At 43.9% G+C, this 17,358-nt stretch overlaps 1 protein-coding gene across 1 annotated transcript; it reads left to right on the top strand.

Annotated features, from left to right (window-relative positions):
* Nucleotides 1-23: 23 nt before the first annotated feature.
* LOC119164368 (sulfotransferase 1A2) lies at nucleotides 24-17,013 on the top strand. The gene is made up of 6 exons (XM_037416545.2): nucleotides 24-717; nucleotides 2,786-2,997; nucleotides 11,582-11,708; nucleotides 11,862-11,956; nucleotides 12,737-12,920; nucleotides 16,382-17,013. Exons 1-6 carry the CDS (start codon nucleotides 285-287, stop codon nucleotides 16,525-16,527), a joined length of 1,197 nt encoding a protein of 398 aa, XP_037272442.2. The 5' UTR covers nucleotides 24-284; the 3' UTR covers nucleotides 16,528-17,013.
* The last annotated feature ends 345 nt before the right edge of the window (nucleotides 17,014-17,358 follow it).

The raw sequence follows: 17,358 nt of genomic DNA, 5'->3' as shown, positions 1-17,358 counted from the left end.
CCCACAAGATTCGAGGCACAACTCACATCTCACAATCGGCGCGAGTCATTATCGATTTTGTACTGGACGGCAGCGTTGGCAGCCGTTGGTGTTCAGTGAAAAAGAAGCGTAGATGACTCTACTAGTGGTCCTTAGCTTTCACAGCGCCGTTCCTCGCCTCGTGGCATCCTAAAAGTCCTCGCGGGTTGGTCAGAGTTACCATCCGTGGACCCAAGTGAATGGACCTACAGTGACTGTGACGGTTTGTGTGTTTGTGTGTGTGTGTGTGTGTGTTGACATTGGTCATGTTGACGATGAAGAATGCTTCCTTCGTGTTCAGGATAGCGTTGCCTCGGCGGTCTGTCGCGAAATTATGCCGTCACGGTGGTACTCCGACGGCTTTGCGACTGTGTCGCTTCTACTGCGACCAACAACCGCGCAACGGCGAAGGGTACGACGCTCGCCGCTACAAGCTCGCCAAGAGGCTGTTCTCGACGGCGCTCTTCGGGGGAACGCTGGCCGCCGCGCTCTACTTCAAGCGTCGACGACAGGCTGAACACAGCGAGCTTTTTCGAGAGTGCGTCATGTTGCCCCGCGACGAGAACTACGCTCGAAACATGTACTTCTACAACTACCGCGGCTACGTGTTTCCCGGTATGGTCATCAGCTCGTTGCCCAGGGTCCAAGCTCTGAGGGCGAGACCGGACGACATCTACGTCGTGTCGTTTCCCAAGACTGGTGAGGAACGCAGGAAATTTGTAGCAGGGTGTTGCACGTCATCGCCGCCTAAGGGTGTTCTACAACTGCGCAGTCTTCTAGCTTGCCATCACCGCATAAAGGTGTTCTACATCCACGATGCCTTTTAAATTGTCATCACTGCTTAATGGTTTTCTACACCTACGCTGTCTTAGAGCTTGTCATCACTGCTTAAGGGTGTTCTACATCTTCGCTGTATCCTAGGTTGCCATCACCACTTAAGAGTGTTCTACATCTACGCTGTCTTCTAGATTGCCATCACCCGCCTAAGGATGTTCAACATATATGCTGTCTCGTAGCTTGCCATCGCCGCTTAAGGGTGTGCAGCATCTACGCTGTCTTCTAGCTTTAGCGAGCGCGGAAAACCACGCAGCCGGCACATACTGTAACCGAGGCACGAAAATAGCTTCATTAGGAGCTGTGGACCTTGTGACGCCACCCGGTGGCATCACAAGGTCCACAGCTGCCCTCCACCAAGTGTGTTTGTGTGTCAGCTTCTTTCTCTGTTCTTCTTCAGCCTTGCCTGCTTATACCTATTTTATTGTGGAGTCGTGTTCTGAAATGATACGATTTGGAAATATCGATTTCAGCGCGCGCTAATTGACTGCTTGCAGAAAGGTGGGCAGTCAGTTCCCTCAGTCCTTTGACATGCGAGGCACACTGTCCACATGTCTGGACGCTACTTATTTTTGAAATTTCTTCGAACTACTGACCAAGATAGAGCAAGGTACATTGTGCAAAGGATGGATTGAGCCTTCTGCATAGTCGACTTGTCTTCACTTAACCTCGGTGTGCTACATTTGACTGTAGCCGAGATCATTTTGGTGACGGCACTGCAATGTTAGAGAGGGATGGTTCTATGTGCAACATTCCTGGACCAATCTTAAAAGTAGTTTTATTTGCTTGAAATGCATAAAACTAATTGCAAATGCATATTTAGCCTATGTTTTATTATGTGAAATTGTCCCATAGCTGATTGCAGAATGATGAAATGCTTAATTACATTCAAACTAAGAATAATTACTGAACCGCGCACTATGCAGTGTAATACTTTTTTAAATGTATTATCGAAGCTTTATAATTATATAATGTAAACTTGACCCCTTTGCACATAGTCATAATTGCCATATTTTTATTAGAAGGAGTCATGCATCATAGTGACATCATCGCAAAAAGTATCTTAATACGGCGTAAAAATTCCATCTTGTACCAATTATCCTAACTTTCAACCTTGTAATTTGTGACACTTTTTTCTGATATAAATATTTTTTTCGCCCCCTTCTATCAAACTATAATCTTTAATAATACTTTTTAAATCTGTAATACTTTTTTTAATGTATTATCGAAGCTTTATAATTATATAATGTGAACTTGACCCCTATGCACATAGTCATAATTGCCATATTTATATTAGAAGGAGTCATGCATCATAGTGACATCATCGCAAAAAGTCTCTTAATACGGCGTAAAAATTCCATCTTGTACCAATTATCCTAGCTTTCAACCTTGTAATTTGTGACACTTTTTTCTGATATAAATACTTTTTTCACCTCATTATATCAAACTATAATCTGTTGCAATTTAAAAAACTAAGTGTCATTTCTGTCCACAGTCATTTTTGGCCTTCCCGCAGAGAATTTGCATAAGTGCTCCTTCAAATAGTGCCTACTTATTTTCATGATGTCAAGTATTTCTCAACAGTTTGAGATCACCGACTTTCTTTCCAGACAAATAGTTGTGTCTCTGGTTTTAGCTCAATAACTTGCAACTTCCTGGTGAATTTCATCTGAGTTTTTAAATCACTGCTCAGCCAGAAATAATGTCGTTGTTGGTTACGACAAACCTTTAACCTTGCTATGCTTAGTATTTGCATTAGCCGAAAAAAATGTACTAACAGTCCAAGTGCAACTGTTTTGCAGGCAAAGGGCACACGCAGCACATTTCTGTGGCAAAACTTGTGTTTTCACTTAGGTTGTAATCCACTGTGGGTATCGCAACTTTGCTGATGAGAGGCCTTTTACGGGGCTTGCTGTCGCCACTGAATGCCCAGGCACGACCTGGGTGCAGGAGATCATCTACCTCATTGTGACTGGCCTGGACTTCCGATCTGCAGCGGCACGCAACATGGAGCAGCGGTTTCCCTTCCTCGAGTACTTCTATCCCGGCGTCTCAACCATCGAAAACTCTCCGGACACTCGAATGATCAAGACGCACCTCCCGTACTCCCTGCTACCCGAATCGGTACACACGGAAAATCCTAAGGTAATGTTATTTACCCTGTGTTCTTGTATGCTCTTGTATTACTGGCAATTATTGATTTAGGTTTGCAGTCAGTGGGCAGACTTGTCATTTAAAGGACCTGTGCAGAGGCTCAGACTTTTCTTTTATGCCTCCCAAACTAGCTCACTAATTTGTATAGAAAGCTGTCAAAATCACATCTCCCAGTGCTGTGCAGGCACTCCATTTCGAAAAAAAAATTCCCACACTGCTCTCCTGTGCTGGACCAGACCTTTTCACTCGCACAGTGACGTAACCTTGTTCATGGGCAGCACTGCATGCATCGACCTCATTGATTGGTTCACTACAAAATGGTACCTTAGCCCAGCAATGATGCGGTTTTGGCCGTTCAATATGCATTTCTGTTTTTTTGCCTGTGCTGCCCTGGGCCATTTTGGCAAAGCCGACACTACTGGCAGAAGCGATATCACCAAAATGAGAGCTTCAATAATTGAGAAGTGTTTTGAGACTTTTCCACTAGGAAAAGGGCGCATGTACTGCGGCACATTTGTTTACCTCTTCAGACTTCCAGAATGCACTGCTTTGACATATGCAGCTAGTAGAGGATGCCTTGCTCCGTCATTGGCTGTGTGCCCATGAAATTTTTGATGACATCATGCTGCATTTCTGAAGAGGGCGTCTGGAAGAGCAGACGTTTGGTGTGTAGCATCACGACGAACCCGAGCTAACAGGAGAGTTTCGACTCCCTCTCACGCCTAGCCGTGCGTGGCTGAGCCGTGTCCAGGAAAAAGGGGATCCTTGTTGTTGAGCCGACGCCGGGTGATTGGACCTTTAAGGCCCCTTGGCAGAGGCAATACATTCTTTTGGCCCCGGCTTCAGGTAGACGGCCTTGCCATCACTTTTTGCCTTTCCTGTTTTCTTGTTTCTTCCTTTTACTTCCTATCTTCTTGGCGGCGAGGGCTAACCCTGTGCAAATAGCTTACCTTGGTCTAGGCGCATTGGGTTATAGTGGCGTTGTACGACTAGCGTCGGCAAGTTTTTGGTATTTACAAACTTGTAGCATTTTATCGTTGGGCTCCATGGTGGGTGGTCGCCAACGCTGCTGAATAAAAATAAAACCGGCATGCATAGAGCATTCCCCTTACTTACCGATCGTACAGGCCTGAAGCGGGTACGCACCACTGACAGACTTTTTAAACCAGCCAACAGAAACATTTTCTCACTTTTACGTCATTCACTGTGAGAAAACTGGAAAGCAAGCTAGGATCGTATCTCCTTTCGTAGTTGCCAGGTGTCTTACCGAAACTCTCGGGGCTGGATACAAGGTAACCAAAATGGCTAGCCGGGACCTCCTCTTTGAAATTTGGGACAAAGAACAATTTTGAAAGATAGACGGCCTTTTAACTTTCGGTGGCGTACCGATCACCGTTACGCCACACAGATCAATGAACATAACTTGCGGAGTGGTATCTGAAGCAGACTTACTTGACCTGACCGAAACTAAACTTTTGGAAGGGTGGATGAGCCAAAATGTGACTAATGCACAGAGAATTGTCACCAGAAGAGATAACAAGGAAACACCGACGAAACACTTAATACTCACGTTTTCTTCCAGTAAACTGCCAGAATTTATTCAAACAGGGTACAGGAAGACCTCCCTCAGGCCATAAATACCAAACCCTCATCGTTGCTTCCAGTGCCAGAGGTATGGCCATGGCTCTAAAAGCTGTCGTGGTCACCAGACTTGTGCACAATCTGGAGTCCTGGGCCATGTGTCTGAGAACTGCAAACAATCGCCACACAGCCCCGCCACGGCGGTCTAGTGGCTAAGGTACTCGGCTTCTATCCCGCAGGTTGCGGGATTGAATCCCGGCTGTGGCGACTGCATTTCCGAAGTAGGGGAAAATGTTGTAGGCCCGTGTGCTCAGATTTGGGTGCATGTTAAAGAACCCCAGGTGGTAAAAATTTCCGGAGCCCTCCACTACGGCGTCTCTCATAACCATATGGTGGTTTTGGGACGTTAAACCCCACATATCAACAATCGCCACACTGTATAAATTGTGAAGGAAACCATGCCGCATATTCACGCTTCTGTGCATACTGGAAGGAAGAAGAAGAGATAATTACATTGAAGGTGAAAGAGAACATTTCATTTAAGGAAGCACGGCGAAAAGTCTCACCATTCTATGGACCTACATATGCTGAAGCGGCGCGTCAAGGGGAACAGCCACACCAGCCCTCGTCACTCCTTCAACCCGCGCATAGCAAGCCGGTGGTTGTAGCACCGGCTTCCAAGGCGGTTGTAGTCTAGACTACTCTGCCTACTCGCGAACAGAGACTCCAGGGTCCTCAAGGCCTCGCCTCACCAGGGGAGGCCCAGTATTTGAGCTGCCAGCTCGCACGTGCAGGCATCCGATGCCTCCGAGGAGGCAATGGATACGTCAGTGCCCTTGGTGTCGAAATAGTGGTGTGGCTCTTTGGAGCGCTCCAAGATAACAAAAAAAGCAGATAACAGGGCCTGGCAACGGCCCTGTTACTTGAATTCAAACTCCCCGCCTAAACAGCCACTGGCTTTTCGTACACACAGCATTACTTTACATTCACCATGAACACTCAAATTATACAATGGATCGTCAGGGGCATTCTCAAAAACGTTGACGACGTCCAAGAACTTTTACATGAACACTCACCAAAAGGGCTGTGTGCACAAAAAACACACCTAAATTCAAAACACACCAGCTTTCTCCGTAAATACGTTATTTTACGAAGGACCGTGATGATGCCATGACATCATCTGGAGGTGTTGCCATTATATTGAATCAAGGGATTGCATGCACACAATTTCAACTCTGATCATCTCTTGGGGCAGTGGCTATTTGAGCTGTGCTTTTCAACAAACTGATCACAATTTGTACTCTTTACGTACCTCCGAGCTATCACCTACAACAACATGACTTCCAGTCCTTAATAGACGAACTTCTGGAGCCTCATGTTCTCCTAGGAGACTTGAATGCGCATAGCAGGCTATGGGGTGACTCTCGTAGCGACGCGGAAGCTCAACTGATTGAATAGTTTCTTGTCTCGTCGTGCGTGTCTTCTGAATCGAAAATAACCAACCTATTATAATCTCGCTAATAATACCTACTCCTCCATAGACCTAAGCATAGTATCTCCGTCTCTTGTGCCTCTACTCCAGTGGAAAGTCATCAGTAATTCCCATGGAAGTGACCACTTCCCCGTAGTTTTGAGCACAACTACAGCAACTGAGTGTCCACCATGGGTTCCCAAATGGCTCGTAAGCAGAGCCGACTGGGAACAGTTTTATACCATCGCTCGTTTAGGTTGGAGTGAATAATGTACTTTTAGCATTGATGCTGCAACAAAATGCATCCCAATAACAAATGGACACCCTGGAAAACGACGTGTGCCGTGGTAGAGCTCTGAATGCTGAAACGCGCGCAAACAGCAAAACAGAGCATGGAGGTTGCTTCGGAACTCACCGACAGCCGAAAATCTTGACAGCTTTAAGAAAATGAAGTCTGAAAGCAGGAGAACGCCTCGGCGGGCCAGGAGAGAAAGCTGGCAGAAGTTTTTGTCAGGGATCAATTTATATACACAGGAGGCTAAAGTCTGGAACATGGTTGGTAGGGTAGCAGGAAGACAAGTACAATCACTCCCACTCGTAAACACACAAGGTGATACCTTGGAAGATCATGCGAGCATCCTCGGCGCTCACGTCGAACGGGTGTCCCGCTTGTCACACCATACTGATGCTTTCAAAAAATAGAGAAAAATTGAAAAGCAGAAACTCGAACACAGATGTACTAGATATGAGGCATATAACTAAGCTTTCTCCAAACATCACTAAACTCCTGCAGTAATTCCACCCCAGGCTCTGACCATGTGGTGTATAAAATGTTTAGAAACCTACCAATCGAAAAACGAAAAACCTTACTTTGTTTGTACAATACTGTCTGGTTCTGTGGTGCTATCCCTACTTCCTGGAAAGAGGCTACTGTTATTTCCATTTTGAAACAGGGCAAGGACTCTTCTTCAGTTTCGAGTTATAGGCCGATTGCATTTACAAGCTGCCTGTGCAAACTTTTCGAAAAAATGATAGACTGCCGACTTGCCCATTACCTTGAAACAAACAATTTGTTCGACCAATTCTAGTGGAGGTTTCGAGAAAGGAGATCCACCACTGACCACCTTGTTCATATAAAGGCACAGATCAGAAACACTTTCGTTCATAAGCACTGCTTTCTCTATGTGTTCCTTGATATCGAAAAGACATATGATACAACATGGCGCTTTGGAATATTAAGAGACCTGTCCCACCTTGGGGCATGTGTGGCAGAATGTTTACTATAGCCGAAAGTTACTTGTCGAACCGGGCATTCTGTGTTCGAGTGGACAGCGTTCTTTCCCAAACATTTCTCCAAGAAACAGGTGTGCCGCAAGGTGGTGTACTTAGGCCGCGTTCACACTGAGCATTCCGGCCGCCGAAAGTGCTCCGAATCCGGTTCAATGGCGGTGAGATTTGCCGAAAGGGCCCTCTCCGCGCCGATCGCTCTCAGGCCGATTTTTGCGGCGTCTGCCACCGAATCGGTCACCGCGGACCAATAGGAGCGCTAGTCAAGGAATTTTGAAAAATGGCTCCCAAGCCCTACTCACTTGTTATGCCGCAGTGCACGTAACTGAACGTTGAAACCAACGGGAGTTTAACCTACTCTGTGCCTACTTCGCGTTTGTATTTTGTGGAAGAGGTGACCAAGCTTGCTGTTGGCGTGACCGAGCTTGTTGTGGTCTTGCAGAGCAAAACGAACCCACCAACGCCGCTGGCGTCAATGGTTATTTCGGCTTTTCGTGCATTACAAGACAGCCACTTGCCAGCAAAGTAAGCAGTACTGTCTTTTTCTTGCTTCCTACAAACGAGAATCATCGAAGTATACACCACAGGATAGTGTAGTGACGTTAGCAAGCCGTGACAACAACCGGGTGACAGCGCGTTCATCCCGCGTTCGCCCGGTGGTAGATGGCATATTCGGCGGCTCGGGGCGCGTCCAGTGCGAACAATGCTGCGTTTCGGCGGCAGGGGAATTTCGGTCGCTGTAGATAGCGGATTTTTCAGTGTGAACTAGGCCTTAGTTGCACACTTTTAATTATCAAAATGAATTCGTTGTGCTTGTCCATTCCTCGCAATATGTTTTATTGTACATATAGTCGATGATGTCCAGCTTGGTTTCAAGTCTTGTAATCTGGCCATGTGTGACCGGCAGGTTCAGCTTGGTTTGAACAAAGTCTCCAATTGGGCAGAAGAAAACGGGTTCCGGCAGAATGCACAGAAAAGCACGTGTGTCTTGTTCTCCAGGAAGAGAAGCATGCATTTTGAACCCGATATTCAACTGCATGGGCAACGTCTTTATGTTAATACCGAACACAAGTTCTTAGGCCTAATCTTGGACACCAAGCTAACCTTCATACCACACATCAGGTTTACTCATCCAAACACACAGTCTACTCATCCACCACACACAGTCTTCACACCACACACAGTCTACTCATCCAAACAACATGTTATAGTCTGCTGGTTGCCAGGGCACCGTGAGATACAAAGAAACGTTTTGGTGAACCAGCTAGCTGGATCTGCCAATGAAGCCACTACCACCAATACATTGATACCAATTCCTCCACTTGATTTGAGGCCTTTTCTAAAACGAAAGCTGAGGGGTTATTGGCAGAGAACATGGGACACACACACAGGTAATAAACTGCATGTTATCAAGCCGCAACTTGGTCACTGGCCACCAGTATCAAGATCACGCCACACAGAAGTAATGCTTACAAGGTTAAGAACACGACATACACACACAGCACATCCATTCCTTTTGTCTGGTGGCAATCCACCTTTGTGTGATAGATGTGGAGAAGCACTCACCGTACTTCACATTTTAATTCAATGTTAACAATTAGACAAGCTGAGAAGACAACACTTTTCATTACCCTACCGACATCAGATACCACTTCACCCTGCAATGTTCGTCGGTAGGGAACCACTTTTCACACATAAATCGTTGGTGGCTTTTTTAAGAGAACTCCATACCTTTCATGTGATATACCCGAGCATTCCGTAGCACGACCTCTCTAGAGAGGTCTCCGCTGCAGTGGCTACACTGAACAAAGCACTTGCATCACGGCCCTTAGACGCAAGGGTGTGAACGATCAAGGCGCTTGTGCTAATGCCATACATGTCCACTATGGCTTTTATTATCACAAACTTTCGTCATGCATTGACTTTACACGCATTTGACGACACGGTCATGATTTTATTAGTTCAATATTTTTACCCGCCTTAGCGCGAGGAATTTTAAGCCCCTTATGCAGCCGCTAATCACAATCATTGTCCACATCTCTAGTCCCATGAAGTGGCGTTCTTTGCCCATCAAATAGCCCTTCCGCCACAAAACATCATCTGAAGCGGGCGTAGTCAGGACGACGGGCTATGCCTACTCCTCTTTGTTGCCTAGAAGAGTGGGAAGACCAAGAGACGATCTGAATTCAGCCAAGGCTAGTTGTATACCCTGCTACTTCCTTATTACAAAACTTACAAAATTCTTTCGGCAGCACGTTCACTTCGTACAAACTTGCAGTTATCTCCAGCACAAATTCGGACCACCTGTATACTAGCCCTTTAATGTGAAGAACATCAGTGTAAAGACATGACAGAAATATTTGGTTGGTCTCTTTATCATAGGAATCAGTATAACATGAAAGTGAACCATCTCTTCACAGGAGTAGTGAATTGTTTATTGTACATTGACGTATAAGAGGTTGCGCACTGTCTGTTGCTGTCTGGCAGCTAGAAGCTATAGCACTGTTGGATGAGGATGCATCCACGTTGATGCTTAGTGGCACAACTCTATCCCAATGACCAACATTTGCAATCTTGACCAAACTTTCGTGGTCTATAAAGCAGTTGACCTACATCTGGACACAGTACAGGGTGAACTCCGTGCAAAGAAAGCATCATCAAGAACGTGATGAACACCGTTATTTCCCATGAACTGATTCAAAGCCTTGTCATCTGAAGAGGCGAGTGCCAAGGTGCGCGCTCCCCAGTACTAGGGTAACCTATGCCTGTACTCCTTTATAGGCTACCACACAGTGGTTCAGGGATGTAAGAGGCAGAGTTCGAAGCTTGAGCTGTAAATGTAGAACGGTGTTTAGCTTCTTGATGACATTTCTCTCTCTATACCAAAGCATTTACTATATTACACTCATCACACCATTAATTTCATTGCCTTTTGAGCCTCTTATGCAGCTGTTCCATTAGCCAATGCTGTCGCATTCGAAGCAGTAGGCAGTGGAGAAATGGCATTGGTGCATGTAGAAAGTGCACTTCTTTGTCAGTGAGTCGTCACACAAGTGAAACGCAAAAGACAAAGCTATTGGGTCGTCACCAGACCAAATCATGGCGTATCGCGCATTGCACCAACAGAAATCTTCTACAAAAATGCAGTGAAAACCTCCGTTTCACTGAAACTACCAAAGCACTCCCTGTCGGAACTCATTAGTGCAATGATGCAGTAATTCACTTCGCCGCTTTTAGATGGCGACACCGCCCTGCCGACGAAGATCATTGTGAGAGGGAGGTCTGAGAGATATCAGTTGAACTTATAAATCCTTGTGACGAGCATCGATGGCACAGTGGGTAGAGCTCCCTTGTTGTTGCGGGCTGAGAGGTCGAGGGTTTGATTCCCAGCTCATCCAAGTCGACGAAACTTTTTCTTCCAGTTTCGCTTTGTCATCTGTTCTACATTTTACTGATGTCACTTCCATGATGGAAATGTCAGGCAAGTCTTCGTGGACTCCGGTATAAACAGTTTTTGTGTCCAAAAAAAATATACGATGGGCTGATTGATCGTGCCATCTTCTTAACATTAGTTGTTTTTCTCTGCAGGTGTTTTTCACCTCCAAGAAATGTATTAAAAATGAAACCTTACCACAGCACTACTTCAGATTTACCAGCTCTGTATGTTGGATGGCCTCAATCCGCCTTAATGCTCACAACTGTTTTAACCAGATAAGGTTACATTTTGTTATGAGGTAAGGTACAGGAAGCAAAAAATGGGTGGGTAATGTGACTTCATTGAGTTGTGGGCTTGGTGATATGACATTAATTTTTCAGTAACCATAGCGTGTAATATGTGTACAGGAAAGTACAGAAAATTTAAAGTATAATAGGGAAATTTCATTCACAACAGCATGAAATCTGAAACAAAGAGCATAAAAGGTGACATGCACAGTATTTGGGTGGGACTTTACTGTGCGCATAAATGATGTGTACTATGTTGTGAATACTACTGTACCCAAACCTCATAACAAAGTTGCATGTTACTTGAAAATAAGTTTGTTATATTCGAAAATTGGTTATAAAGGTTTATTCCTAACACAATCTGTTGCAAGACTATTTTTCGTTTACTACCTTATAAACAGTATTTCGTTATATTCGGGTTCATTGTATTGTGGTTTGAGTGCATGCACGTTAAATGAAACCTCTCGCTATCAAAAATATGCGTTCTCAGAATCTTTTGCTTTTGCTTCACAGATTATTTACATTATGAGGAATCCCAAGGACGTGTGTGTGTCGTTGTACCACTTCACAAGGCTCATCAAAGAGACGGGATACGAGGGAAGTTTCAAGGATTTCTTTGAATCTTTCCTCAAGGGACATGGTAAGCACATTTGTCAGGTTAGCATGCAGGCCTTGTTTTTGGACAGGACTACTTGTTTTGGACAAAGTGTCGTTTGTCAATTGTCATGGTGTAGCATGACGACACAAATACAAAGTGATGTAGAGAAGCCAGCAAGCTTTATCTTTCTTTCAGTGTCGTACGGACCAATCTGGAAGCACTATCTCGAATGGTGGGAACACAGGAATGACCCCAATGTTCTCATTATCTCTTATGAAGATCTCCACAAGGTAAAACCCTCTCAGAATTATGTCAAAAGGATGTTGTTGCTTCTGGTTAGAACATTTGAAGGTCTTTGGAGTAAGAGGCTTCTTGGGAAGCTCATATGGACCACTAAATAAAGCATGAAAAATGTCTGTCATCCAATGTTGTTGCCTCTTGAAACATTTCCTACGGAAAGCTTTTGCGTGCTTTGTGGGAGCATAGCATTCAGCTGTGAGATGTTCAGGTGGAGTGAGTAATCAGTAGTGATAAGTTTTAAAGCACATTTCTCAGTGAAGTAGTGCCCACTCCACTATGTTGCCTTTAAAGGCTCCAAGTGTGTGTGCGCACTGGCTGTTTCACCGATTTGCATTTTTTTGCAGCAGGACTTTTATTGCTTTGTAAAGAACATCTGCCCTAGTCCAATCAAGTCCCAGTTCACTGTTCATACAGCAGCCATAGGTAGCAGCTGCTGCAGTGACCAAGCTTGCTCGAAAAATGAACCAGTCACTTGTGTTCCGCATGTCTGCATACGTTTACGCTCGCTGCTTGGCTGGTTTTTTAGGTGTGGAACAGATCAGGCACACATGTTTTAGGAGTGAAGCTCCTCTTAGACTAACCTTGTCCTACATCAGGCGTAACCAGCCATATGGACAAACAGACAGACGGACACTTTGCTTCACTCATCATCATTCAGTTCGTGGATATGCTGTGATTTTTTTTCATTTCTAAACCTGTGAACGCACTGTCACAAGGACTGCAATTTATGACAATACGTTCTGTTGTCACACATTTTTAATCACATCCAGGACGCCTGCAACGTGATCCAGAGGATAGCCCTCTTTCTGGGCCGGCCACTGCGTGACGACGAGGTGACAGCCATTGCTGAGCACAGCAACTTCAGCCACATGGCACACAACCCAGCAGCCAACTACGAGCACTGGCGCAAACTCGGCTTTGTAAATCTTCAGGAAGGAGGCTTCATGAGGAAAGGTGGGCTTTGTGGTACAGAATGATCTCGTTGACTAAAACTCACGATGGGAAACATGCGTTCCAATGAACAGGAGTTGGTGGTCATTAAAAGTGACAGACTGTGTTCCTAGAGAGAAGACTAGTGTGGCAGGGAGAAGTTGAGATGAAGCAGTTTGTATCAATAGCAGGTGCGTAGCAAGAGTCAATTGAAGAAACATAGGAGAGGTAATGGTTCTATGTTGAGTATAGTCAACCTGACTTTGATGATAGTGATCAAATAGTGCCTCTATCTTCGGGCATAATGAGCCAAATGATTAGGTAGTGAATGCAGCACTTATTGTTTCTGTGGTAAGTTCTACTCGTAAAGTAACTGTTAATTTGTCTGTTACTTTATTTACATGCTCAACTGTCATACTTTGTTTTTTCTTTTGAGTACCAGTGAAAGTTTAGCCAGTGAGGTCAATAAATGGGATTTAGTTTCTAGAAAAACAAAAAAAAAAAAATCTGAAGCACAAATTGCCTAAACAAGCTTAAGATTTTAATTCTTGTAATTGCTGTTGCAAACATAACGAGGATTATCTAACTGAACATGGTTCACCTTTGTAATAAGTACACTCATTCACCATGCATTCCATGAATAGCATCCGACTATTTTATGTTTTTCGTATAATCTGGCTGGCAGGTTCTTAATACATGCATTGCGTCACGCTCGGCTTTTTTATTGCGATAGAAGTTATATGGACAGTCTCGGCGGGTTTTTGCCATCACCGTCGCCGTCATTCACGTATACATATATGTAAGTATATATATACAGGAAAGAATGCGCTAGCCTCTTCTTTCTGCAGAGCGAACATCGCCTTTCCAGCTGGGCTCGTTTGCGTGTGGGCTTATCTCACCAGCGAACGAAGGTGTGGGGGGGGGGGGGGGGGTCTCATGGTTGCCACGCTATTGTGGCAATGATCAGCGTGCGTCTTGTGCCCCCACAGCAGGTGGGAGCTTTTACGGGCTGCACTCTCAACACGAAAAAACAGTGCCAAAAGTCTACCTGGAGAGGCCGTGTTCTCTTACACCAGTGTTTTGTCAAGTTACGTGAGATCTGATCTAAATGAGTTGACTGCCAGCCTCGCTACGTATATCAATGCCGTCACTACACACAAGCCTTGTTGTGGTCATCTACTGTGGCCGCACCACAGGAAACTTGGTTACTTAGCAAGTGCATGTTTACTACAATCAATATTGCTCCCAAAAATGCTAACCCTGCTTCACAAAACATTCGAAGATGTTGCTATCGCATTGATTTTTTTTTTTTTGTAGTAAGATTTGCTGCAGTGTGGCAGCAAAGTTTTCTACAGTAAAGGATTGCAAAGTGGTGTAGTGAAGCGCATTTACTATACCGTGAGGCATAGCACGAGTGAAATGGGGTGCAGAATGTGTTCTTAAGTTATGCATGCCTGCACAAATATCATTTGGTCACAGTACAGGCGCGTATATTTTTAATGAGTGCTTTCGCTGTCACAATTGTTTCTCAAGTAGCTGCAACAAATGAAGTTATTTTGCTATTGAACAACACCACTGATGTTGCCGCTCACTATTTGCTATATGAGTATAGTGCCCTGTGCAACTTAGTTTACATAGAGAAGAATCACAATTAACACTAGCCAATAGGGAATATTCATAATGATTGATGGTCAGTCAGCACTGGGCCTGTATGCCACAATTATCTGCTAGCAGCTCCACAAAAAGATGCCATGGAGAGGGTGAGCAATAGTCATCGATGGGGCTTTTAGAACAAAATATTCTGGCTTTTCCTTTTGAGATCCAGGGCCAAATCATCAGTTTTATTTCAGTGTACTGCCACAAATGGACAACAACGCAATATCAGGTTTCCGCGTGCTTAAAAAGGCATCTAGACAACGAGTGCAAGCAGCGCATCCACTTCACAAAGCTGAACTGTCGTTCTACAGTGACATTAGCTTTCACTCTGAGGCTTCCGTTGAAGAAAGCTGTTCGTTGCTGAGGACCTCCTTCTGTCAAGCTTCTAAGATGAGGTTGAACGGGAATATATGTCCATTATATTTCCCATTGCGACTTTATACACGCATCTTAAGCACATGTCAGATATCAACACCACGTTATTTCTGGATTACTTGTGCAATGCTGTGCCGATTCCTTCGCTCATTTCTTCAGCTATAGGCATCTTTACACCCTCGGCAATGGCATGTTTCGGAGTTTGTTTTTGTTTTTGTTTTTCAAAATAGCAAGGCATGGACATGTTTGTGATTGGTGCATGGCTAAACAAGGAAGAAGACTTATCTTGTGTTTCAACTTCATACGAGGAGAGCAGCCCAATTACGTAATGTTCTTTTACTACACACTGGTTGCTCATGCTGTGTTGTGGATTTAATCTTTCACGGCGATTTAGTATTGTTGTTCTAGCTCTTTTTTATTCCTGTACATGCGAGTTTCTTACAGTGCTCTATGACAAACACCGTAGAAAAGCCCACATTGGTGAAAAGATAAAAGCAATTATCTACCTAACTAAGAGCCATCCACTGCATGAGCTTCGTATGTCTAACCTAACGTGTTCGCAGCACAAGATCACTGAAGAAAGCAATAGAAAAGGGGAGGGCGGGTACAAGGGTGTGTAAAATGAAAGGCAGGCACAGCATACAGACTGTGTACTTCAAGACAAACGGGCTTGCAAAGAGACTAATAGTCTTTTGTGGCAACACTGCTTTTTCATAGACACACACAGCGCCGTCCCTGGTTCTGATTTTTTCAGATGCTTGTCAGCTTAGGCCAGCTTTTCGTGTACAAACACATGTTTGCATATCTAAATCATAACTTTCATTGGTTTATTAGGAACACCGCTAAGCTAATGTTAACCTATAATTATCTCTCACATATGTGCAATGATAATCTGTTTAAAGATGTGTATGAAGAAACTTCGTTTGTCAACTCTAGTTTATACTGCTGGAAAGTAACTAATTTCTTGAAGAAATAGCGGCTAAGGTTGAAGAGCAACTAAATTACATAAAGAAATAACAAAACTGAGGTTGAAGAGCACTCGAACCACAGTGCTGTTCTTGTTGATGAAGCAAGCTTGAATTGGGGCTTTTTTATTCTTTCGGGTATCACACACATTCAGTTAGAATCAGCATTACCTTTTTCCCTGCATTGCCATGGCTTTTTTCTTGCCTGAGTAGCACACAAAGCATTGAGAAGTCATTGCAGATCTAAGAAAGAAGATCAGTTGGTAGCACCTTGAAGTCTGCGATAAATAACTGGCTTCATTTTTTACTCCTAGCAGAAGGTAAATTGAACGTTCGTGCTTGTTGATGAATGTCACGGTAAATTTTGAACATCCCCTATTGCAAAGCCATTTATATTTGTCCACATGCCTGCTCATAAGCTCCAATTATGCTTTATGTGGTAAAGAAAAGTGACATCACAATTGCAGCATTTTCCATTTTGTTGACCAGGGATCGTTGGCGACTGGAAGAACTACCTTACGCCAGAGATGAACTCCCAGATGGATGCCTGGATAGAAGAAAAGTTCGGTGATACGGGTCTGAACTTTGTTTATGAGCTTGCACCTGATGAGAAAGCTGATAAAGATATTGTGTAGTTCCTTACTTTTTAGGTTTTTTATGAATTTGAATTGATACATATGTATGTTAGGTTATGATGTCTAAATTGTGATTTCAACTGTGTCGCATGTGCGACAGTGTCGATCTACACAACCGTTTTTTTTGTTGTGGCTCTACGCACAGATGGCTGCAGGGGACTTCAAAGAATTTATGTGTTCGAATAGCGGTGCGTTGAAAACAGTCGAGCTTTATATGATGTGCCAATCTTGAGATCTCTCAATGCTGGAAGGGGCATACTTTTCTTAGATATTATATTTACCTCACTCTATGTACATGTTACCGCTAGTATAGTAATGGGAAAGAAGCATGAGGTCATGTGAGAAGCAGTTATGTTATTGGCATCATTTGACATCTGACTTCATCCAGAGCATGATATGCTTTTGCACTATTCAAGTGCTGTAATAGCTCATGCAAAAATGGAAATGTCCATAATTTATGATTCTTTATTCATTTTATTTTAAAGAGATCTTGAAAGGACAGATATAAATGACTTGCACTCAAACCTACTTATACCGAAGGTGCATCTTGTTTGAAAATAAGTTTGTTATATCACAAAACTTGTTATAAAAGTGTATTGCGAGCACTGTAACTATAGCAAGACTAATTATTAATGATTTCGTTTTAACCAATAATTTCTTATATCTCTGTTCATTACTTCAAGGTTCAGGTGTGTTTTATTTAGAGCTGGACAAACTAGGAATCATTAAATGCACAGCAGCTGTCGTCTGTGCTTTAAATTTTCTGGTATTCTGTAAACTTGGCTTTTATAAATTTCAAGAAGTTAACGTAGATGCCAAATGTCTTCCCAC

Source organism: Rhipicephalus microplus, chromosome 8 (assembly GCF_043290135.1).
Source record: "Rhipicephalus microplus isolate Deutch F79 chromosome 8, USDA_Rmic, whole genome shotgun sequence".
Classification (NCBI taxonomy): Eukaryota; Metazoa; Arthropoda; class Arachnida; order Ixodida; family Ixodidae; genus Rhipicephalus; species Rhipicephalus microplus.
This window is presented reverse-complemented; position numbering and strand designations above follow the sequence as displayed.

Coding starts and splice junctions, on each gene's coding strand:
- LOC119164368 (XM_037416545.2), top strand. CDS start 285: ATGTTGACGATGAAGAATGCTTCCTTCGTGTTCAGGATAGCGTTGCCT. Junction 11,957..12,736: donor CTTATGAAGATCTCCACAAG/GTAAAACCCTCT, acceptor AATCACATCCAG/GACGCCTGCAACGTGATCCA. Junction 12,921..16,381: donor AGGAGGCTTCATGAGGAAAG/GTGGGCTTTGTG, acceptor TTTGTTGACCAG/GGATCGTTGGCGACTGGAAG.